This window comes from Macrobrachium nipponense, chromosome 19, assembly GCF_015104395.2.
Source record: "Macrobrachium nipponense isolate FS-2020 chromosome 19, ASM1510439v2, whole genome shotgun sequence".
NCBI classification, from domain to species: domain Eukaryota; kingdom Metazoa; phylum Arthropoda; class Malacostraca; order Decapoda; family Palaemonidae; genus Macrobrachium; species Macrobrachium nipponense.
Window position 1 is genome coordinate 40,248,792 of NC_061088.1, and position 25,296 is coordinate 40,274,087.

At 43.1% G+C, this 25,296-nt stretch overlaps 1 protein-coding gene across 12 annotated transcripts in view; it reads left to right on the forward strand.

The window, feature by feature from the left end:
- LOC135216603 (uncharacterized) overlaps positions 1–25,296 on the forward strand; it is a 465,366-nt gene that overhangs the window by 161,158 nt on the left and 278,912 nt on the right. For all 12 annotated transcript variants that reach the window (XR_010314885.1, XM_064252027.1, XM_064251985.1 and 9 more), the window contains exons 4-5: positions 8,134–8,267; positions 8,680–8,857. Coding sequence is in view for 11 of the 12 variants with exons in the window: in XM_064252027.1 (XP_064108097.1) it covers positions 8,134–8,267; positions 8,680–8,857 (312 nt within the window). In the remaining variant the exon portion in view is untranslated. The remainder of the gene's footprint in view (positions 1–8,133; positions 8,268–8,679; positions 8,858–25,296) is intronic.

Sequence of the window (25,296 nt, forward strand, 5' to 3'; positions counted from 1 at the left end):
AATGATCCTCGATTGGAACGAATGGAAGAATATTTACCTCTTTCCCTCCGGTGAACCTTCTCATGAAAGTGTTTTAGACAAACTCAGGACATTCAAAGGCCAAGTAGCTCTAGTAGCTCCCAACTGGCCCAAGAGCAATTGGTTCCCTCTACTCCTAGAGTTGAGACTCCGACCACTACGGATTCCCAACCCCAACTAAACAACCCAGTTAGTGCAAACTCAGGACTGTGTCCGCTTCCTCAAGAATTCAGAAAACCCTAACTTTATGGATTTTCTGAAATTTCGCAGCCATGAGGAATGCAGAAATTGATCCCCAGAATATCTCATTCTTGGAATCAGAATAAAAGAGAATCTACTCTCCGACAATATGATTCAATCTGTCAAGAAACTAGCAGAGTTCCTTAAGTTGTCAAATTCTCAAGTCATGACAACGAACCTAGCCATAACTTTCTTCAGATCATTGTTTGAGAAAGGCTTAGCAGCAAGCACTATCACTACCGACCAAATCAGCTCTTAAAAAGATCTTCCAATTTGGTTTTAGCATAGACCTTACGGATTCGTACTTTACGTCCATACCAAAAGCTTGTGCTAGATTAAGACCATCAACGAGACCTAAATCAGTCTCTTGGTTCTTAAATGATGTCCTCAAACTGGCCTCGGACATAACAATGACTCTTGCCAATCAATTATATATCCCTCCTGAGGGGAAAAACCTATTCTTATTAAGTTTAGCCTCCGGAGCTAGAATATCAGAACTGTCAGCTTTATCAAGGGAACCAGGCCACATTGAGTTCCTCCCCTCAGGGGAAGTCCTCTTATCCCCAGATCGCCATTTTCTAGCCAAAAATGAAGACTCCCACAGGACAGATGGTCCTCGTGGAAAATCCTACCACTACCTCAAGACATTTCCCTTTGTCCTGTCAACTCATTAAGAGCCTACCTAAGCAGAACAACTCTGAAATCTTCAGGCCCATTGTTCATTTATTAGGAAGGGAGGTGGTACATTATCCCTAAAAGGGATCAGGCAACAAATTTTATACTTCATTAAACAGGCCAATCCAGAGTCCTTCCTCGGGCCCACGATGTTAGGGCGGTGGCCACATCTTATTAATTATTTCCAACACATGAATTTTGACGATCTTAAGAAGTATACAGGCTGGAAATCTCCGACAGTTTTCAAACGGCACTACCTAAAACCCTTAGAAGCCCTCAAATTTCCAGCAGTGGCAGCTGGAAACACAGTTTCTCCTGATTCTTAATTTTTACTATAACTTCTTGTAGCCTTCCCTTCTACCTGCCCATTGCACCCTTACTTAGTTTTAGTCGCCTCCATGTATTGGGTTACCTTGAGTTTGCTTTTGTTCATCATTCTAATCGGATTCAGTTTCCATTCTTTTGTATATATCAACTTATATCTTGTCTTTGCCTAACCTGTATTGTTATTGTTTTGTTGTTAGGCTAACTAATTTTAAGTGATAACCCGTGTTTTAGGGCTTATACTTCCCTTAGGGTAAGACTGTAATTTTAGTTGATTATTATACTATTAACCTTACAAGTGTTTAACTTTACCTTCTTAATTTATCTGTACTGTTCCTCAAGCTTGGTGTTTGGCATTCTCTGGTACTGTTTCACAGGCCGACACAGGTCAAGCCCAGAAAAGGGATTTTGACGAAGGAAAAATCTATTTCTGGCAACGACCTGTGTCGCCCTGTGAAACCCCACCCTGTAGTTAGATTATCCTCACCCAGCTTACCCCAAGCTTGGAGGCTATCTTCAGGAATGACGTCTCAGGCGTCGGAGGCGCTCACGGTAGTAGTAGACCGGGAGCTGTAGCACGGCTCCTCCGTAGTTCGGGGTTTTGTCAAAGGAAGAAGCTAAATGGCAAGGGACCTCTGGTAGTGATTTCCACTCGCTCCTTACTATACCGACACTTCTATAAGAAGTGAGCGAGCCATTTATCTTGGCAATTATATTTGTTTCTTTTTTCTCTAGGATGAATAGCAATATTTATTCTTCAGAATAGTATCAAAGGAACCATTTCACAGGGCGACACAGGTCGTTGCCCAGAAAATAGATTTTTTCCTTCGTCAAAATCCCTTTAGTAAGATTTAATAAGTTTGAAAATGATATCAAAATAATAAAAATGATAATTCTCTCTCTCTCTCTCTCTCTCTCTCTCTCTCTCTCTCTCTCTCTCTCTCTCTCTCTCTCTCTCTCTCTCTCTCTCTCTCTCTCTCTACTACTACAAAGATGTATATTTTTTTTGTAAATATGATAAATAAATGATTTACTATTTTCAAATATTATTATTAATTTATACAGCAATAATATCAATTCATTAAAGAAAATACCATAGTGAATTAGTAAGATTTTAGCTTATATTTAAAAAATTATGGAAGAATGAAGGAAATCCCACTCTTCTTCCAGTAACCTTTCCTCGAGATCCAGGTACTAAAAACTGTCAGATATATCAAGTTCTGTGACAGCCAGGAGGGGGAAGAGCTGCAGTGTAGCAATCACGTGTCCTGGGATTTCCCCCCCCCCCCCCCCCCCCCCCCCCCCCCCCCCCCCCCCCCCCCCCCCCCCCCCCTCTCTCTCTCTCTCTCTCTCTCTCTCTCTCTCTCTCTCTCTCTCTCTCTCTCTCATTTACTGAGACTCGAGATTTTTTATGTACTTGTACTATTTGTTTTTAATACTTTCAAATAATAATAATAATAATAATAATAATAATAACTGTAATTACAAAATTCACATGTGATAGTATTTTATTTTAAAGAAAATACGTTACTAATCTATCCATGTCACTTTTAATTAAGGTTAACACTCTCTCTCTCTCTCTCTCTCTCTCTCTCTCTCTCTCTCTCTCTCTCTCTCTCTCTCTTTTGCCACACAAGATGATAATGTGTCATAGTGGTAACTCCCTCCCTCTCTTTCGCTGGAAGCATTATAAGTATTTTTTTTGAGAGACAGAAAAGATAAACACTCTCTCTCTCTCTCTCTCTCTCTTACCGAGATGAAAGAATTTTTTTTATGGTACTAGTATGTAAAATGTTTATTGATAATTTCAGTTATTTAATAAATAATAATAATAAAACTTAATTACAACAAAATTCATAATGGTCGTATTTTAAAGAGATGAAAATGACCTTTCCATTTCACTTGTAAGGATAATTCCTCTTTCTTACTGAGATGAGAGAATTTTTATGGTAGATGCACGTGTTTATTATATTTTCTGAAAATAATTAATAATAATAATTATATCATAATAATAATAATAATAAATAATAATATAATCATAATCATAATCTAATCATAATAATATAATAATAATAATAATAATAATAATAATAATAATAATAATAATATTATTATTATTATTATTTTGTTAAAGATGATGGCAGCATCAGTGGAATTGATTTTATATATGTCTTTTCAATTCTTCTTATTATTCTCTTCTCATCAGGGCTGATATTTGCTAATAGCTGGCCGATGTTTCATATCTCGTGAAAGAAATGTTTTCTAAAATAATAATTTATTGATATGATAACAAAAAGTGGTTAACAAATCTTAGTCTAAGGGCGTAACAGAATTCCAACGTTTCCAACCGTATCATCGGTTCATTTTCAAGGAAAGGTGAGCTTGAACTGATTGAAATGGGGTCGTTCGGCGGTATTTATTGTGTCCCAGGTGCTCTGTCCTGATGGGCGCTGCATTTTCATTGGCTGAACAGAGGATTAAGTCCCTGAGTCAAGCCGTCTTGCAGAGGTGGAAGCTCGCACTGCTCTTCTCGTGCGGACGCTGGAGACTGGGAGCGTAGTATTGGGAAGGTCATTGCCGATAGACGGGGGCACCTGATTGGCCCGTTCGATCGGCTCTATGGTGCTGGCGGGCGGCGCCCTTCGTGCCACCCGTCGGGAGGAGTGAAGTCTTCTTGGTGGGTGGTGTTGAGGCTGGGTCTCTCCTTCCCGATGTGTTAGGGCCCTCCAAGAGGCGGAGGCGACGGGTGGTCTGCTGCCTTATCGATAATTCTGATATTAGGAATAATGTCATTCCTAGTTATCCTGGTATTGTGGACGTTTTTGGCATGATTATGGATGGCGCCTTCCTGAGCGTGGCAGGATATCCTCTTCGAAAATCGCATAGTCGTCATACAATGTAAGCGCCGGGCATTCCCGGAACAGGGCATTTGTACTGGTAGACAAACGTTAGTTTTTCTTGAGAGGGTCCTGCAACATGGGGGCTGGATTGTTTTTCATAATCAGGCCACTGGTCGTCTTGCTCTTGTAGTAAATTATTAGTTTCACTTTTTTCGCAGGGTCCGTGGGGGAGACGTTCCTTCTATGATGGTACGAAGGGCTCGCTCGTCCTCTTTGTATTTCTTATGAAATACTCCCTTGTAAAAGAGAGTGACGTCTTCAAGGGCGGTGGGACGAGGCTCCTGCTGATACCACTTATCGATGTTTCTGCGAATGCATTTAGTGATGTCCCGTTGGAATACCCGTTGTTAATTAAAACTTGGGCAACACGTTCTAATTCAGTGTGCGTGTCCTTCCACGAGAGCAGTGTGAGAGAGCTCTCCTGATGAAGGCGCTGATCGCAGTGCGCTTGTATCTCTCTGGACACTCGCCTCTCGCCGTTCAGGCACATGCCCAGGTTTGTGGTTTCGTATACACCTGTGTTACGAAGCGCTCCTCTTGTTGCCCGACGAGGACGTCAAGGAAGGGGAGGCGACGGTCACGGCAATGTCGATGGTGAAGTTGAGTCTGCTGTGGTCGTGGAAGGCTTGTCGCAGGCGCTCTATTTCTTCCACCGTGCTGGCGCTGATGAAAGTGTCGTCAATATACCGGACGTACATAGACGGCTTCTCGATGTTGGCGAATACCCGACGTTCCACAGCACCCATGTAGAAGTTCGCGAAAAGTACTCCGAGGGGGGAACCCATCGCTACTACCGTCTTTCTGTGTGTACATGTCCTCTGTGGGTGGAGAAAGGGGCCTTTTTTGTACAAATTTCAAGGAGTTTTCGGAGGGCATGCTCAGGGATGTTTAATGGGGGCGTGGAGTCGTCTCTATATACACGATCCAGGATTATCTGGATTGTTTCATCCACGGGGACGTTTCGTGAAGAGGGACTCCACGTCCATCGATGCAATAACTCCTCCGGGGGTGTCGTTTTCAGTGCTTCTAAAAACTCGGCAGATGACTTCAAACAACTGTGGTCATCTTGGAACATAAGGAGTCAAAATAGTATTCAATTTTCTTCGCAAGCTGGTATGTATAGAAAAGGGAAATTTGGCTAATAATGGGGCGTAACGGTTCCCATGGTTTATGGTTTTAACTAATTTCCCGTATATGTAGCCAAAGGTCGGAGTCCCTACGATCGGCAGCAAGTGAACAGGGCATTGGAGCTGCATTGACAGTCTCAATAATCCTATTAGCCTCACGTTTAATGTCATCTACCGGGTTCTTGGTGATTCTCTGGAATTTGCTGCTGTCTGCCAGCAGCAATTCCAACAGGTATTCCAACCGGGACATCACTAAACAGGCATTCGCAGAAACATCGATAAGTGGTATCCGCAGGAGCCTCGTCCCACCGCCCTTGAAGACGTCACTCTCTTTTACAAGGGAGTATTTCATAAGAAATACAAAGAGGACGAGCGAGCCCTTCGTACCATCATAGAAAGGAACGTCTCCCCCACGGACCCTGCGAAAAAAGTGAAACTAATAATTTTTTTTTTTTTTTTACTACAAGAGCAAGAAGACCAGTGGCCTGATTATGAAAAACAATCCAGCCCCCGTGTTGCAGGACCCTCTCAAGAAAACTAACGTTGTCTACCATACCAAATGCCCTGTACGGGAAATGCCCTGTCCGGGAATGCCCCGGCGCTTACATTGTATGACGACTATGCGATTTTCGAAGAGGATATCCTGCCACGCTCAGGAAGGCGCCATCCATAATCATGCCAAAAACGTCCACAATACCAGGATAACTAGGAATGACATTATTCCTAATATCAGAATTATCGATAAGGCAGCAGACCACCGTCGCCTCCGCCTCTTGGAGGCCCTACACATCGGGAAGGAGAGACCCAGCCTCAACACCACCAAGAGACTTCACTCCTCCCGACGGTGGCACGAAGGGCGCCGCCCGCCAGCACCATAGAGCCGATCGAACGGGCCAATCAGGTGCCCCCGTCTATCGGCAATGACCTTCCCAATACTATGCTCCCAGTCTCCAGCGTCCGCACGAGAAGAGCAGTGCGAGCTTCCACCTCTGCAAGACGGCTTGACTCAGGGACTTAATCCTCTGTTCAGCCACGAAAATGCAGCGCCATCAGACAGAGCACTGGGACACAATAAATACCAGCCGACGACCCCATTTCAATCAGTTCAGCTCACCTTTCCTTGAAAATGAACCGATGATACGGTTGGAAACGTTTTTTTTTTTGAATTGGAAATTCCGTTACGCCCTTAGACTAAGATTTGTTAACCACTTTTGTTATCATATCAATAAATTATTATTTTTAGAAAAACATTTCTTTCACCGAGATATGAACATCGGCCAGCTATTAGCAAATATCAGCCCTGATGAGAAGAGAATAATAAGAAGAATTGAAAAGACCATATATAAAATCAATTCCACTGATGCTGCCATCATCTTTAACAAAACATGTTTGAGAGAGGGTCTCCTACCTTCAAATAATAATAATAATAATAATAATAACAACAACAACAACAACAACAACAACAACAACAACTAATTTCAAAAGAAAATTCTTTCCTTTGTCTTTTTCTGTATCAATTTCCCCACCTCAACTCGAGTGACACTCAAGCTTAACAATGCCATACAATGGTCAATGAATTTAATGGTTTTATGTAATCTCTCTCTCTCTCTCTCTCTCTCTCTCTCCTCTCTCTCTCTCTCTATCTCTCTCTCTCTCTTACTGAGATGAGATCATTTTCATGGACGTGTATGTAATAAGTTTATCATTAATATTTCCAATAATAATACTATAAGTACAAAATTCATATCTGAGTATTTTAAATACAATAAATCATTCCTTTATCTCTCTTTTAAATACTGTAAGGACAACTCTCTCTCTCTCTCTCTCTCTCTCTCTCTCTCTCTCTCTCTCTCTCTCTCTCTCTCTCTCTCTCTCTCCACAAGATACTTGTCATACATTTGGTGTTTCTATTTCTTCCTTTTATCTCTCTTGCTCTCAGCAAAAGAATTGATAGACAGACAAACATAATTGCACAGTCCTCTCTTTCTCTCTTCTCTGGAGAAATATATGTATTTATGGGGAGGGGGGAAAAAGTTTGCCTACAGACGTTCATTTCAATCTATTGAAACCTAAGGAGTTATTTTCTCTCCTCTCTTCTCTCTTTCTCTCTCTCTACTCTATCTCTCTCTCCCCTCATCTCTCTCTCTCTCTCTCTCTCTCTTGTATTTTAATGAAAATATACAGTAATTTGTGAATACACAGTGTTGCACATGAAAAAAGTAAATTAGTGATAATTTTAGAGATACGGCCCTAAGAATAATTCCAAATTAGTAGTGAAATTTTCCCTGTGGACATGTTTTCAAGAACGTCGTTCCGGCTTACGACGATTTTCGGGTTACGACGCGTCTTAAGAACGGAACCCCCGTCGTAACCCGGGGACTGCCTGTAATTGTAACAATCTATTATCTCACAGTTCCGGGGGAATACTGTATGGAATTTTTCGCTCTCATTTTGTTGCAGTATAATTTAGTATGTAGAATTTTTTCAGACTGCTTACAGTAAGAACAGTTAATTATCTTTGAATTCATGGACTAGTTCAGGAACAGAGGGAAGCTTTTCATTTTCATCTGTCTGTGTGATCCATTTCAAGAATTTTCTTGTCATTTGGTCATTTAGGTGCTAAATGTGACATCAATTCCTATACTAATTTAGAAATGGTTTGTTGCTTTTCATTTTCTATGGCTTTTTATTCGTAGTATTTATGAATTAATACTGTAAATTTTCTTCACATATTAACTTACCATTCTAGGCATAATGTGATTTGAGTTTAAAGTGTTACAGAATAAATATATTGCAGTAAAGTGTATAGAGAGTAAGCACATTACTGAACTGTAGTATTCATTCTTCAGTTCAGGCATCATGTTCAAGAAGTGTCACCTGTGATGAAAGAGGAAAGCCCACCTGCTTGGAATGTAACAGTCAAGGACTTGGAGACTAATGTATCCTCAACCACTACTTGTGATGCTTTGTTAATCTGTAATGGGTAAGAATACATAAAAAAAAAAAGTTTCATTTGTAATTAGTATTTGTCATTTTATGAATTAATTTTCTAACATTTAAATTCTAAATGAAATACAAATAGTTTTTTTAGTTAGTTTTTCTCCTGTAAGAATATTAATGTTGAACTGTACTTCATTTTTCTAGTTGAAGTCAAAACATCTTTAGTCTGCTTGCATCATATTAATGAATTTGTACTGCAAGTACAAGGTTCTTAATTTTGTAATAGTACTTAACAATTTTTTTCTTTACAAGCGGTTATTATGGTGAAAATATTTTGTGTTTTTCTGGATGCCTATTTTAGGGGTTAAAATTAAAAGTAAAAAATTAAAAAATAATGAGTTCAAGTGAAGATAGATAAGAGAGCAAGCAGTAAAACTGAGTTGTTTATGTTTCAGACACTACTCAATCCCAAGGATACCACACATAAGGAACATTGACTGTTTTAAGGGAAGGAAGATCCATAGTCATGACTATCGTGAACCTTTTCTGTATAAAGATGATACTGTGGTAATCTTGGGTGCTGCATCATCTGGTTTAGATATCTGTCTAGAGATTTCTGGAGTTGCTAGGAAGGTAAAGCTCATGAAAACGCTGGGGGTGTTTCAAAGTGCATTGCTCTGGAGTGCTTATTATGTATTTATTTTTTATCTCGAGTCATATACAGTAATCCCTCCGATATTAATGCTGTTTTTATCCACACTGAGCCCTCAAACACACTTGGTTGCACAAAAGGCCTTCACTATGTGCTTAGTGGTGAGAGTTTGTTTGGATAACTTATGGAGGCAAAGATTCTCAGTTGGCAACTGGTATGCAACCCTTACTTTGATTTAGTGTGATTATACCCTTGTGTTTATTGTCATATTTGTGGTTGTGTCTTTTGCATTGATTAGGCTTTTGATCTGATGGTACTGCTGTCTGCCAAGAGGAAGATGAAGGTTATTACCTTTAGGACAAACTTGGGGTCTAGAGTCATGAAAAGGAGTGGTCGTGTGCATTATAGTTCACATCAAGTAGTATGTTGCTGAAGTGGTTAAATACATCCTTTTATTATTACAATTTAGCCACATGGAACATTTCCTTTTACAATGGTAAATAGATGTAGACAGTGCAATATAAGGTGTGGACAGATTTCAAGACATTCATACCTTGATACATAGTACTATAGGTGGGAATGGGATAGAGAGAGAATGAGAGAAATAGTGTGTTTATTGTTTAGTTTATTGCTCAGTTCATTACTGCAGGTACAGTTTATTCTCTATATACAAACAAGTTTAGGCATGAGTAAACAAAAAAGGGATTTTGACAAAGGAAAAATCTATTTCTGGGCAGTGACCTGTGTCGCCCAGTGAAACATTCCTATAGCATTCATTTCTAAGGTATAATTATTGCTAAATATACAAGAGAAAAGCTACATTGGATTATACCAGAATAAATCTGGTTCGCTCACCCCTTTATAGGGTGTCGGTATAAAAACTGGGGCGAGTGAAACACTACCACAGGTCTTCTGCCATTTATTCTCTTCCTTTGTCAATTTCCCCATTCCAAAAAGGAGCCGTACCAACACCTTCCCCCTAGCCGCTACTGCTACTACTAGCGCCTCGTCCGTCATTCCTGAATATAGCACCCAAGCTTGGGTTCCCCGGGTGAGGATTTCAGGGTTGGGTTCGCTGGGCGACACAGGTCACTGCCCAGAAATAGATTTTTCCTTTGTCAAAATCCCTTTTCTGGGCCAAACCTGTGTCGCTCCGTGAAACAATAACAGAGAATAGAAAGCACAAGCTTGGTAAGGGTGATTACAGTGTTACTGGATAAGGGTGAAATTGTAGACTAATAAAGTGATTCAACCTTTTTTGCAATAGTTATATATAAATATAAGGTGTAAGGATAATCTACAGATAACTTAAATCTAGGTCCTCATTTCTGAAGTATATACAAATACTAAGATTAAATAACATAAGGACAGAGTGATTACTTCACCGTAAAAAGATATTAATCAATATAACTTGTTTTGTCTTATGAGACAAAAATAAACATACAAAGTAGTGCAATATAACAGATCAAAATTAGGAAACCGAGGTGAAGACTAGGGTTATAAGCGAGGCAGGTAGGAGAGAAAGCTTAAGAAAAGAAGGGTAGGTATATTGATACTGGATATTTAATATGACTAGGTTGTATCAGGGGTAACCACATTCCCTGCTGCCACTGCTGAAAATTTAAGGGCCTCTAAGGATTTCAAGTAGTGGCGTTTAAATACTTTTGGTGACTTCCAACCTGTGTACTTCCTCAGATCATCAAAATTCATATGGTGGAAATAGTTAATTGAAGTAGCTACTGCTCGGACATCAAGTACGTGGGGTACTGATTCCGGGTTGGCCTGTTTAATAAAGTAAAGGATTTGCTGTCTAATTGCCTTCAGTGAGATTGTTCCACCATTTTCTCTGGTAAATAAAGGACCTTAGGTTTTATTGGAAGTTCTGTCTAGAAAAGATCTCAATGTCTTGACCGGACAAAGGATGGGTCTTGTGGAAGCGGAAGAATTCTCCACGAAGACCATCTACTCTGAGGATCTTCATTTTTGGCCAAGAACCTTCTATCTGGTAGTAATAGGACCTCTCCAGATGGGAGGAAGTCAATATGATTTGGCTCTCTAGATAGAGCCAATAATTCAGATATTCTGGCTCCTGAAGCCAGGCTGACAAGAAACAATGTTTTTCTTAGAAGGGTTGTATAAGTACACGACTCATTATTGGTATCTGATGCTAATTTAAGAACATCATTCAGAAACCAGGAGACTGAATGGGGTCTGTCTGCTGGTCTTAATCTAGCACAAGCTCTTGGAATTGATGAAAAGTATGATTCTGTCAAATTAATATTAAACCCAAACTGGAAAATTCTTTTTAACGCAGATTTGGTTGTGGTAATAGTACTAGCTGCTAGACCTTTCTCAAATAGGGTCCTGAAGAAAGTAACAGCATGATTTGTATTCATAGCTTTTATCTTTGTTACCTTCAAAAAGGAGGCTAGTTTCTTTACCGCATAATCATATTGTCTAAGGGTGGATTCCCTTTTATCTGATTCTAGGAACCGGGTGTTAATCGGGTCCATGTTGGCGTCTTTTTGAGCCGCAAACTACATGAAGTCCATAAAGTTAGGGCATTCTGAATCCACAAGGAAGCGTACACAATCCTCGTTTGTACTAGTTGTGTTAGCTTTGGATTGGGGATCTGTTTGGGACGGAGTCCCAGTTCTTTGAGTAACAGATACCATTTGCTCTTGGGCCAGTTGGGAGCTACTAGAGCAACCAGTCCCTTGAAGGATCTGAGCTTGTCCAATACCTTCATGAGTAAATTTATTGGAGGAAATAGGTAAATGTTTTCCCATTTGTTCCAGTCTATGGACATGGTGTCCGTTGCCTGGGCTAGAGGATCCAGATTGGGAGCCACATAGTGTATTAACTTGTGGTTGGATTCTGTGGCAAACAAGTCTACTTGGAGACCCGGGCACTGATGACTGATCCATTTGAATGATTTGTTGTCCAAAGACCATTCCGATTCTAGCGGAGTTGTCCTTGACAGTGCATCTGCCACTACATTCCTTACTCCCGCCAGGTGAGTTGCCAACAGATGCCATTGGTTCTTTGCTGCTAATGAAAAGATTGCTATCATTACATGGTTTATGGGGCTTGATTTGGAGCCCCCTCTGTTTATGCAGTGGACTATTACTGCACTGTCCAAAACTAACCTGATGTGGATTTTCTTTGCCGGAGAGAGTTTTCTCAGGGTTAGAAATACTGCCATGGCTTCCAAAATATTGATATGCAGCTGGCGGAGTGTAACTGACCAGGTTCCTTGAACTTTTTTGTATTGGGAGTAACCTCCCCACCCGCTTAGTGAGGCATCTGTATGGATTACTCAGCTTAGTGGCGGGAATTGTAATGGAACTGATTTTACTAAGCTTCTGACCTCTGTCCATGGATGGAGTCTTTTTCGTAATATTGCCAGAATACTGGAAGTTGTGTCCCGTAATTTCACATTCGCTCTGGTCCGCCAAACTCGATTTATGTCCTTGAGTTTGGCTTTTAGTAGAACATCTGTTACTGAAGCGAACTGGAGCGAGCCTAGAACTCTTTCTAGGTTCCTCCTGGATGTTTGTTTGTTTTTGAGGAAGCGTTTCGTAGCGCTTGCTATTTGTCTCCGTTTCACCGATGGGATTGATAGTTTGTGGGAGTTGAGATTCCGGGACGGGAGGACTAAACATGGAAAGGGCAAGGGATATGAGGTATGGTATCTGGAAGTACCGGGTAACTACCTTCTTGTCGAGCCGGGAAGTTGTCCAGGGCTCGACTGGATAGGTAACAGTCCCTCATAACTACCTGATAAGAGGAGAACCCTCCCTCGACTGGACCCCCCCCCCCCCCTCCCGTGGGAGAGGATGGGGCTCGAATGGTTACTTGGAGTAGCATAGCGAGTAGAACCCCAACGGGAGGGATGGAGAGGGAGTCACCTCGAGGAGTGGAACACTCGTGATCAGACTGTATAACACCTACCAGGTGGATCACCTCCCGGTCGGGAGTGGCTCAACCTGGTCACGGGGCAGATGGCCACAGGCCTACAGCTCTATAAAACCATATCATAACATGTGAACGATAAATATAACAAACTAGAATCTAGTGTGTGAGAGTTGAATTATCTAATAATAAATAAGGAGCGGCTAGCCTAACCTTCGACAAATCACATTGATCTGGTCAGGTCGGCCAGAGGGCTCTGACCAGCTAGCCTACCATTCCGAAAACATAATTTCTAATCTCGATTGGGAAGGTAGGTTAGGGGATATAATTAGATCTTATAAGCTAATTCAATAAATGCAACAAAAAACCCTTTGGTTCCGTGTCAAGAAAACCTTATAGTCAAAACACACGAAAGGGTAGATCGCTAATACTTCTCACACGACAAGAACAAATTTTTATAATAACACGTCAGGGTCTAAAACAAAATTGATTTAAGCACTGCAATTAAAATGTAGGACTACAATTAGTATGGGTGACTAATTGAAAGTCGTTGATAAGTATACTGAAAATAACGTAGAAGGCTGACTCGGGAACGGCGCATGCAGGTTCCCAGAATGTAAACAAAGCCTAACTTAGTATATAAAATTCAGTCAAAACTCTATAAAAAGCTAATTTATAGACTCATGCAGTACTTAACTTTGATCCAGAGGAATCCTGACGATGAGACATAGTGATAAATCACGAAAAGCACAAAAAAAAAATTCCAAAATGAAAACACTTGTGGAACACACGAATGCTATGAAGGAATGACGGACGAGGCGCTAGTAGTAGCAGTAGCGGCTAGGGGGAAGGTGTTGGTACGGCTCCTCTTTGGAATGGGGAAATTGACAAAGGAAGAGAATAAATGGCAGAAGACCTGTGGTAGTGTTTCACTCGCCCCAGTTTTTATACCGACACCCTATAAAGGGGTGAGCGAACCAGATTTATTCTGGTATAATCCAATGTAGCTTTTCTCTTGTATATTTAGCAATAATTATACCTTAGAAATTAATGCTATAGGAATGTTTCACGGAGCGACACAGGTTAGGCCCAGAAATTTAATATTTTGAGTGAAACAAATGAAATAAAGTTTATATATCCCACATAGCTTACTGACACAGAAGTTTGTATCTTTGAAAGTTTTGTAGGTTGAGTTTTTATGTAGATGACTACCTGCATAAAGCATGAATGACATTGATGGAGAAATATGATAAAAAGGATTTTGACGTAGGAAAAATCTATTTCTGGGCGATTGGTTTGTGTCGCTGCGCGAAATAATCCTTTAGTTCATTATTTCTTAGGTAAATGATCTAACAAATACTAGAGAATAAACAAAATAAAGAAAAGGTCAGTATAACTGACTCGCTCACCCAAATAAAAGAAGGGCGTCGGTATGAACACTAGGGCGAGTGAGACCACTACCACGAACTTCTTGTCAATTAGAAATTTCCCACAACAAAATCAGAATGGGGCAGCAACTACTACTACTCCAACCCACGCTTAGGTGACTGCCGCACCTCTGGTGGCCATCCTGAAGTTAGCAATCAATCTTGAGCGAAGGGTTGGGAAGAGGTGGGATTTCGCTGGGCGACACGAACCAATCGCCCAGAAATAGATTTTTCCTATGTCAAAATCCTTTTTCTGGGCTCAGTTCGTGTCGCTGCGCGAAATTGTACCAGAGAATTAGCACAAGATTGAAAATAAAGAAGGTCTCAATAAAACTAAACTTCAACTATATACTATAATTGTAACAAAATATTTATACAAATTGTTCATACAAATCTGAATAGAGAACAATAATTAAAGGTAACTTATAACTAAAATTATTTACAAAGTCTTTACACCAGTTACAGGGTTGAATACGAAATAAACATGTGTGAAAATCTTAATCTAAAAATCACACCAAATAAGCTTTATAGATATCAATACTAAATACAATAAACCATGTGTGTGAAAATCTTAATCTAAAAAACACACCAAATAAGTTTCATAGATATCAATACCAAATACAATAAACCATTGGTAATGGGGATGTGGCACCCTAGCATGAAAATAGGGGACCACACCTTAATGTTAGTATGTACAATCAATTGTGGGTGACCCTAGCATAAAAATAAGGGACACCCACTAAACCATCACAAGAGCAGCTAAGACTCAAGGGCAAGTGTAGAGGAACATGGTAGGTTAGACAAACTGTTGGCTGAGATAGGTAGAAAGGAGATCTGGATCTTCATCTAAACTACTGAGCAGAGTCAGGGGAAACTATGTTACCCGCTGCAACTGCTGAAAATTTTAGAGATTCCAAAGACTTTAAGTAGTGACGTTTAAATACTGTCGGCGATTTCCATCCAGTTTATTTTTTCAAATCATCAAAATTCATATGTTGAAAGTAATTGATTGAGGTGGCCACTGCCCTGACATCGTGTGCCTTGGGGAAGGATTCAGGGTTAGCTTGCTTAATAAAGTATAGGATCTGTTGCCTAATACCTTTAATTAATAAAGTACCACCTTTTTCTCTCCTAAAGAGGGGACCCGAAGAGGATGAGGATGTCCTAGACAGAAAGGCTCGTAAGGTCGTTACTGGACAAAGAGAAAAATCTTGGGGAAGGGGTATAACCTTCCATGGTTCCCACCTCAACAAAGGATCCTCATTTTTTGCTAAAAAGCTGCGATCCGGAGAAAGCAGAACTTCTCCTGAAGGAAGAAATTCTACATGACCCGCATCTCTGGATAACGCAGACAGTTCTGAAATTCTAGCTCCTGAAGCCAAGCTTAATAAAAATAATGTTTTTCTTAAGAGCATTATAAATGAACATGTATTATCTGTATCCGAAGCCAGTTTTAGAACATCATTTAGAAACCATGACACAGAAGTAGACCTTACTGAAGGCCTAAGTCTAGCACAAGCCTTGGGAATAGACGAAAAGTAAGAGTCTGTTAAGTCTATGTTAAAACCCAACTGAAAAATCTTCTTCAAGGCTGACTTGTTTGTCGTAATAGTACTAGCTGCGAACCCTTTTTCAAATAAGGATCTGAAAAAGGATATAGCCGAATTGATTGTCATGATTTCAATGTCTGATTCCCTCAGGAAGGATGCCAACTTTTTAACTGCATCGTCATACTGCCTCAAAGTTGAATCCCTTTTATCTGATTCCAGGAAAAGGATATTTTGTGGATTGATATTTGCATCCCTCTTGGCCGCAAACTTCATGAAGTCCATAAAGTTAGGGCTTTGAGAATTCCTGAGGAAGCGAACACAGTCTTCATTTGTACTGACTGGGAGAGTCTGGGATTGGGAATTCGAAGGGGACGAAGACCCAATTCCAGCAGCAAGGGGTACCAGTTGCTCTTCGGCAACGTCCGGAGCTACTAGAGCTATCTGACCCTTGAACGTCCTGAGTTTGTTCAGCACTTTCAGGAGAAGATTCACTGGAGGAAAGACATAAATCCTCTCCCAGTTGTTCCAATCTATGGACAGGGCGTCCGTGGCATAGGCCAGAGGGTCCAGGTTGGGAGCCACATAACAGGGAAGTTTGTGGTTCGTTTGAGATGCAAACAGATCTACTTGCAGGCCTGGTACCCTCCGGAGAATCCATTGGAACGAACTGTTGTCCAGTGACCATTCCGACTCCAGAGGAACTGAACGGGATAGAGCATCTGCTATGACATTTCTCACTCCGGCCAGATGGGTGGAGGAGAGTTGCCAACTGAACTTGTCCGCCAGGGAAAAGATGGCTACCATGACATGATTCAGGTGTCTTGACTTGGAGCCTCCCCTGTTTATGTAGTGAACTACCACTGCACTGTCCAGAACTAACTTTATATGAGAGTTCTTTGGAGGGCGTAACCTCTTCAGAGTCAGGAACACTGCCATTGCTTCCAATACATTTATGTGAAGCTGGCGGAATTGGGGTGACCATGTTCCCTGAACTTTCTTGAACTGAGAATATCCTCCCCAGCCGCTTAATGAAGCGTCTGTGTGGATAGTGATTCCTGGAGGGGGAAACTGAAGGGGTACTGACATGGACAGGTTCTTTAACTTTGTCCAAGGGCGCAGACGATTCCGGAGAATCTGTGGTGTTGTTGACAGCTTGTCCCTGGATCTGACATTTGCTCGTGAACGCCAGATCCTGGTTAAGTCTTTCAGTTTGGCTTTCATCAAGATGTTTGTCACTGAGGCAAATTGAAGGGAACCTAGGATTCTTTCCTGGTTTCTCCTTGAAGCATATTTGTACCTTAGAAATTGCTTCACTGACTTAACTATTTCTTTCCTTTTGGATAGTGGAATCGACAGAGTATGGCAGGATAGATTCCATTGGATGCCCAGCCATTGAAAGCTGGACTCCGGAGTGAGTCTTGACTTTGTCCTGTTTATCTGGAACCCCAGATATTCCAGGAATTGAATGACCTTCGTTGTGGCTTTGCGACATTCCTCGACTGTTGGTGCCCAAATCAACCAGTCGTTGAGGTACGCTACTACCATTATCCCTTGAGACCTCAGTTGCTGAACGACTACTTCCGCCAATTTCGTGAATATTCTGGGTGCTACATTCAGACCGAAGGGAACTACCTTGAAGGAGAATGCTTGGTCTCCCAGTCTGAAGCCCAGATAAGGGCGAAAGTGTCTTGCAATAGGGATATGATAGTATGCGTCTGTAAGATCGATAGAGGTGGTGACGGCCCCACGGGGAAGTAAGGTCCGCACCTGCGAGATAGTCAGCATTTTGAACTTGTCGCAGCGAATGGCCAAGTTTAAGCGGGACAAGTCTAAGATTACCCTTCTTTTTAATGAGCCTTTCTTTGGTACGCTGAACAAGCAACCCTGAAACTTTAATCTGTTGACTCTCGCTATTGCTCCTTTCTGAAGGAGCTCCTCCGCATACTCCGTCAGTTCTTTCGATGGAAGTTGAAGGAACGGTCTGGGTGGAGGGGGGCCTCCAATCCAACTCCAACCCAGGCCTTTCGACACAATGCTTTGTGCCCATTTGCTGAATCCCTACCGATGCCGGAAGAGAAACAGCCTCCCTCCTACCTTGGAGATCTCACTGCTGCTGGGTCGAGTGACCTCCACGGCCTCCACGGAAGTGCTTTCCCCTATTGAGCGACCTTCCTGATCCTCTCTGACGAAAGGATCCCCTAGCCCTACCTCCCCTGGCAAACCAGTTATAGTGTTGGAAGGCTTGGCCTTCGAACACCTGGTTAAAGGCCGGGGAGACAGCGTAGTAAGTGGAAGGCTGAGCCTGAGGGGAAATCACGTAGATGGGTTGAGCCGGTGTCTTCGATGTAGAAGGCTGGCCTGGCTGAACGATCGGCACAGCTGACACAGCCTGGTTGAAGCGTTGAGGTTTCTTCTGATAAGGCTGGAACCGTTTAGCCTTTTTCAGTTTTTTGCCTGCTGAGGGCTGATCTTGGCGCCTCTTAGCAGTGAGGCCCCCACGATCCTTGAGGCTCTGGTTGAGCCTCGTTGCTTCATTCTGGACCTCCTTAACCATTGCTTCCGGGAAGAGGTCTGCCCCCCAGATGTTTGAAGAAAGCAGCTTATTCGGCTCATGCCGAATAGTTGCTTCCTGGAGGACATGCTTCCGACAATTGACCCTCGCTGTCACAAACTCGTACAAGTCCGATTGGACCGTACAAGTCTGTGATTTGGTCAATAATTTGAAGAGCGGCTCTGAAGCGTAGGATATAGCCGCTACTTCCGTCATTGCCATGGTGTTCATAGACCTGGCAAGCCTAGTCTTAGCCTCAAACTCAGCTTGAATGAGGCTATCAGGAAGTCTTGGTAGCTTCTCGCCGAACTGGTCCATGGCGCAGTCCGGCTTGAGCTTGCCTGCCGAGAAGGTGTTTGGCAAATCCTCCCACAAATCTCCAAGCGAAGGGAGCAAAGGAGAAGTGGGATCTGCTTCCCTTAACTGAGGCAAGGGTTCTCCCTTCAAGCCAGCTGGGATGGTAACAGCGGCGATCTTCGTTAAGAAGGGGAGAGGAGCCTCTTCCTCCATCGTAAAGATGGTGAAGGGACTCTTGAAAGCCTGAATCCTGGTGTTAGTTAGAGCAGTCCATCTCCTCTAAGCACCGAAGCCACTCTCTTTGAGCCTGGTCCCGGGAGTACAGCACTGTCTCCCTAGGGACCTTATCCTCCCTGGTCATAGCTGCCTCCGTCAGCCTGGCGTAGCCAATGAACGGCGGCTGAAGATTCTCCGGGTAAAACTCGAAGTCTTCGATCCTTCGAGTACCGCACTCCGGGATGGAAATGAGTCCGTCCTGGAAAGGGGCGTAGGAAGCCACTCTCCAGGGGTTGTTCATTGTGAAAGGAGGCAGAGAATCACGGGGAGGAAGCTGGATCAGGCCAACACCAGGTGCCGGGGAGGTAGCTTGAGGGGCCTGGTTAAAACCGGACATTAGGTTCTCCTGAGTAGTGATCCTGTCGGATAACTGTGAGAACATCTGCTCCATACTTGTCCTCAATGAGCCTACCAAATCCCCCATCTGCTGCATCATCCCGACGGAGAAACCGTTGGGATCAAAGGTAGGAGCAGATGCCGAGGTGGAAGGGTAACTCGCTAGAGGTACCTCAGGAGGAGGAGGAGAGACCGTTGACTCCGGCGGAGTACGGGGCCTCTCCTTGGAGGACTTGCTCTTGGAAGACCTAGAGCCCGAAGCAGAAGATTTACCCTTCTCTGCTCCAGGATTTGAAGCTGAAGACTTACGAGACGATGACGTCGACGAAGCCTTTTTGGACGACGACGATGCCTTCGTTAGGGTTTTCTGCGCCCTGTGCCCCTTCACCTTAGGTTTCACAGAAGCGCTAGGCGCAGAATACGAGAGCTCAGCTCCCGTAAAGCCTTGGAAGGAAGCAGTAGAAATAGCGGGAGAAGAAGATCCAGAGGCGGCCAAGGGAAGCCCTTGAGCGCCAACGTACCTACCTCGACCAATAGGTCGTGTACACCTACCATCGGTTCAACATTAAGATCCAGTGTGGCGACTTCCGCTGAAATGTCCTGGCCTGGTTCCTTCATACATGCGGCGACCTGCCGCTGGATTGTCGTCATCGTCGGGGCTGCCTCCGCCGGGTCGACGTACCCCATCGTCTTGCTGCCGGGGAACAGCAGGACAGCCATCCTCTTTTCTAGGATGTAGGGCTGTCCCTTGGCGGCGTTCTTGCCGAAGCCGCCGACCCAAGCCCTCAAGGTTGCAAGGGCGGTCTCTCTAACCGCGGCAGCCTGGAAGAGAGGGTGTCTATTAGCTTTTAGTTTAAAGTTGAGGTTCAACCTTAGACTAAAATAGAGCCTTAAGCCTACACATTTCCGGCATATATTTCACAATAATATGGAGAACTTAAGCTTAAAAGACATATTTCAAACTTAGACGTAAGATATAATTCAGTATTTATATCCTATATATACAGCTGGAAATACTTACCCCGTCCAAAAACTGACTCACAAGATCATAGCAGATCGTACACGTTTCGTGGAACCAGACCTGCAGATTCCCGTGAGGAGTCGCGCACGGAGCGTGGGACCTGCAGACTTCATGCCCACAGGGGTCCTGGAGTACGGCATTGCACCCCGGGTGCTCACAGTTGGTAGTCTGTAAGTGGAAGGATACATGAGTATCACTATAACGCTTACAGGGCTACTCTAGAACTCCGTTGCATGCCGGAGAGTGAAAAAATTTTGGGGCATAACCCCTCCCCTACCACCTTGATAGGCAAAATATATAGCTCCGGTGTGTGCCGAAGTAGGAAAACAGAGGGCAAGGGAGGGACCCAGCTTAAGATAACTTATAAATAACTTATGATTAACTTAAGCATAAAATAGCACAAAATTTTCGGAGGACGATTCCGAATCGCGGTGGTGTCCGACTCCGCCGGCTGCGCCGGAGAGACGGGATGGTTAAAGTGAAGTGACCGACTGTACGCATGAAGTCCGCCAGAAGGTGGGGCTACCTAGCTCCCTCCCCCGCAATCGGCGGAGCTCTGGGAAGAAAACAGAGAACCGACATTACGGGGGAGAAGGCGAGGGGGCGAAACAGAACTCAAGCCTACAGCGGAGCGACGGAGCAACAAAGGAGGGGGGAGGCCAACCCCCCAACTTCGCCACAGCGGAGCACCGTGAAGCAGAGAGACAAGGTCACTCCCAGTCAAGGTGTCTGTCCAGCCTCCCCTACTCCCTCCGCGTAGGGAGAGAGGGAGACAGGCCTGGGTGGAGCGAGCAAGGACAGACCTCCCTCCCCCCAACTCTATGGGAGAGCGGGGGGAGGGCAAGGCGACTGGGACGGGCGTCTGGCTGTACCGCGATCACAGGGTGACCACGGTACGATAACACGATATAAACAACGAAATCGATAGCCTAGGCTAATGCAACCAAACTGATCAGCAAGATGCAACAACTGATGCAACAAAACTGATAATAAGGAAGCAACAAAACTGATGGGGACCATGTGACCATAAACCTAGGCTAAGATAACGTACCAGACATCCTAGGCTAAACCAATATAAAATAAAATAAATAAAATAACACAAAAGTAGGGGAAATAAATATAGGAAGAGAAAAAATCCAGGAGTGTACGACTAACCCGAAAGAAAGTCTACCACTCAAAGCTAGCCTGGGCCGATACTAAGAGCTATGGCTAGGATCTGGATAGAAGAGATAAAGCCTACGTAACGTAGAGAGACATGCATGCATGACATAAAACCAATGCAGGCTAGATCCCCTAGCAAAATAATAATCATAAAAAGGTCTAGAGACGCACAGAATATAAGGGAAGGTTCCAGGTATGGGAGACCGAGAACGAACCCGCCACGAGGCAGAACAATGCCGCCATGCTTCCGACCGAGAATCTGTATTTATACCTAAAAAATGGCAAATACTGACTCAAGGAAGGAACGAACTAAATAGGAACCTTTCGGGATACTTAACTTAGCTGATGCGATGGCAGAACGTTCCATAATGGCGAAAAATCCATGAAATAGCACGAAAAACACAAGAGCAAGAAAAGTAAAAGCGTCTTGTAGACCTCTAACTGAAAGGATGGCCACCAGAGGCGCGGCAGTCACCTAAACGTGGGTTGTAGTAGTAGTAGTTGCTGCCCCGTTCTATGGGTCGGCTCTCTCCTTGAGGGATTTTGTTGTGGGAAATTTCTAATTGACAAGAAGTTCGTGGTAGTGGTCTCACTCGCCCTAGTGTTCATACCGACGCCCTTCTTTTATTTGGGTGAGCGAGTCAGTTATACTGACCTTTTCTTTATTTTATTTATTCTCTGGTATTTGTTAGATCATTTACCTAAGAAATAATGAACTAAAGGATTATTTCGCGCAGCGACACGAACTGAGCCCAGAAAATTTTTTTTGCTGTACTTTGGATCTTATACTCTGAAATATTCATTTGTTCCAACACAAATACAAACCTTTGGGCTTTACATAGGATTTTGCTTGCGAACATGAGCTGGGACGGCTGTTAACTTTCACAAAAGGTCGTTGGCCACTCATGGTAGGGGGGAAGCCCTGCCAACTCATCAGTCTGCTCTCTTTGCTTTTAGTCACCGGCATGTGAAGAATGTCTCTGTGCTTCTCTGCCCGACTGCTGTTTGCTTTCTTTTGTTTTGTTTTATGTTGATGTTTTTGAGTGATACTGTTTGCGATATAATTATATACAAACCCCTCAGTCACTTTAGTCTTTTGAAGAGGAAATGGCTGGGTTTGGTGCTGTCCCGGGAAGGACAGACTGTGTACTATTTGGGTTCTCTCTTTTATAGGTTGATCCTCGATTACAAGTACTACATATAATTTATTATCATATGTCACTTTGTGACATGAGTGTAATAAACAATCTAACCCAACTTCCTTTTTCAGGTGTTGTGGAAGCCAAGAACCTTAGAGAGTTATGTGCCGCACAAGACCTCTCTGGAGAGCCGAGTGTCTTTCGAACTTAATGATCACTCTTAGTCTTGAATGGTTTGTTGGTATCTGTTCTAGCTGTGTTTGAGACAACTTACCGGCCACAGTGTCTGCTAGCTGTAGGATTATTCCTACTCCCTTGGTAACCCCTCATGCAGTATCAGGATGAGTTCCCCAGTATTACTGTATACATCATCTGTGAGTGATGTTCTTCTATACATGGTGTTGCCAAAGGCATGCGCTGCAAATTCAAGAAGAGGAGAGGAAAGTCCTGATTTTTGTATTAACTGCTTTTGTCATTGTTGTCGAGTTTTGTTGCCTCCTCCCCTCTTCTTACAAGCTGGCAAGCAGAAGAAGAGGAAGGTTGCCACGTGCTCCCATTGCCCTTCGCAGGGGTGCAACTGCTACCCAGGGTTCAACGTCCCCAGTAGCTCACCTACCCAGACCACCCTGGTACTAGTCTACTGGTATCAGGCCTGGTGTCTCCTTAGTTGTACTGTGGTACTTCTGCTCTCGTTGCCTTGCGCATGGGTGCAACAGCTACCTGGTGTAGAGCCCTGGTAGCCCAATTTACAGGAACCTACAAATATACTAGTATATTTCTCTCGTGACATGCTTCTGTTATCAGTTGCGTTGTCCAAGTAGTAGGCGCACATCTGTAAGTTAATTCTTCTGGTATGTGACCGAGACAAATGGTACCTTCTCTTAATTAACCTGAAACTCAGGACAGCCTTTTGGGTCTTCCAGGAGTTACTGGTTTTGATTTTGAGATAACTAGTGATATTGTTTACCAAAAACACCACAGCATTTGTGTTATCACCGAACAAGACGGTTTACTTCCCTTCCATTTTGGTTGAAATGCAGAGGCTTCAGTGTGTCTTTCTTGCGCTCGGTAGTTCTAGCCGAATGCTTTCCTTCATGAAATGCACTACCAGGCAACCCAGTATGACAAGTCGAGCAAGTGGTATAGGGCTCTGTCTCAGTACTGCTCTCTCCAAGATTCTTTTCGGTTTGGTATTGTTTCTCCTCTGTTGAGGATTAACTATCAATTCGAAGTTCTCTGCCCAGCAATCAGATTTAGGTCTTTGGTTGGATCAGAATTCTCACATAATGCCCATCTCTCGTGCACCACATTTACTGTTGCGAGAATTTCCAGACAGAGATATATCTCATTAGACTCGTTATCATCTTTCTGTGTACCCCACAGTATAAAAGAAGTTTGTAGCCTAGTCTTCTGTTCCATCGCACCTGCCCCTTCGGCCACTGCTATGACAATGAATGATTTTCTTCATACATTTTGAGTTTTGTCTTCTAATATACATTCCTAATCCATAAGATGTTCAATTATTCCTAGTTCACCCCAAATCGTAAATGAATAACGGAAGACTTTGCCTGTTCCGCACCCGACTAGCTCTGTTTCCAAAGTAAATAGTAGAAACTTCCTCCTTGATCCAACCCACAAGAAGTGGTTCTTCAGGCAGTACGATCCCTGTGTTTTCATTACTGAAAGACTTTCCACTTTCATTGCAAACTCCAACTTTCTTGCCAAGTAGCAATAAAATAACGGATTAACTTTTTCAGTCCTCTGTAAAACAACAGGGATTAAAGTCATCTTCACTGTTGGGTTTCAGTAATGGGACTTTTCCTATGATCAGAATCTTGAGAGTTTACTTCTCTTGTTTCAACTATGAAGATGTAGGTCCGCAGTCACCTTAGTCATTCAGTAGTAATATAGTATTGTTTCTCCTTGGTTGAGATTCAACTGCTGATGAGAAACTTCTATCTTGCCATCACAGGGACCTCAGTCTCTAGAAGGCAATTGCCTATCATTTGATGTGCGCATGCCTCGTGAGAATCTTGTCTCTCAGCCTCTTTGATGAACAAGATAAATAATTTGTATGGTTGTTCTCAGCATAACCCTTCAAAAGTCGGGTGTCATGTTGTGATTTCGTCACGGATGCATGACAGCACAATCAGTCAGTATCTGTTGACGAGTCTGAGTCCTTCATGATCTGTGATGTGGACTTTGTATTGGTTGATCCAGATCAGTCATTACTTCGTCTTATGGGTGTGTTGCTGAACCCATGAAGGATCGACACCCATCATTAAGTGTCGATGCCTTTATCCACTGCAGACTGCCAATGCAGAAGTGTCCAATGACACATCTTTCTCAGAGTTACGAGATCGTGAGAGACTTCTTTGGAGTTGGATAGTCCAGTTGATGGGTACATTTCATCACTCTGAAGAATATTTTGGACCAGAAGATTGATGAGGTCTCATTGTCACCTTATTTACGTATATCTTTCTTCCTTTGGGTCTGCACACAGGTCCTTGGAACCTCTTTTCCTTGGACCGGTGGTGGGTGCTTGCAGGTTGTGTTTGCTTACCCAGCTCCTTCAAAAAGACAAGTTGCATCCTTGTGATAGTAATTGCTTCCTAGCAAAGAAAGATAAAGGAAAGGAGAACGCGTTTTCAAGAAGTTCGGCAGCAAGAAGGCGTTAGCGCATAGTGTTGGAGGCTCCTGTTTTCATGGTTGTTCTGGAATCGTCGGGCGTGTTGTGGAGCACAACA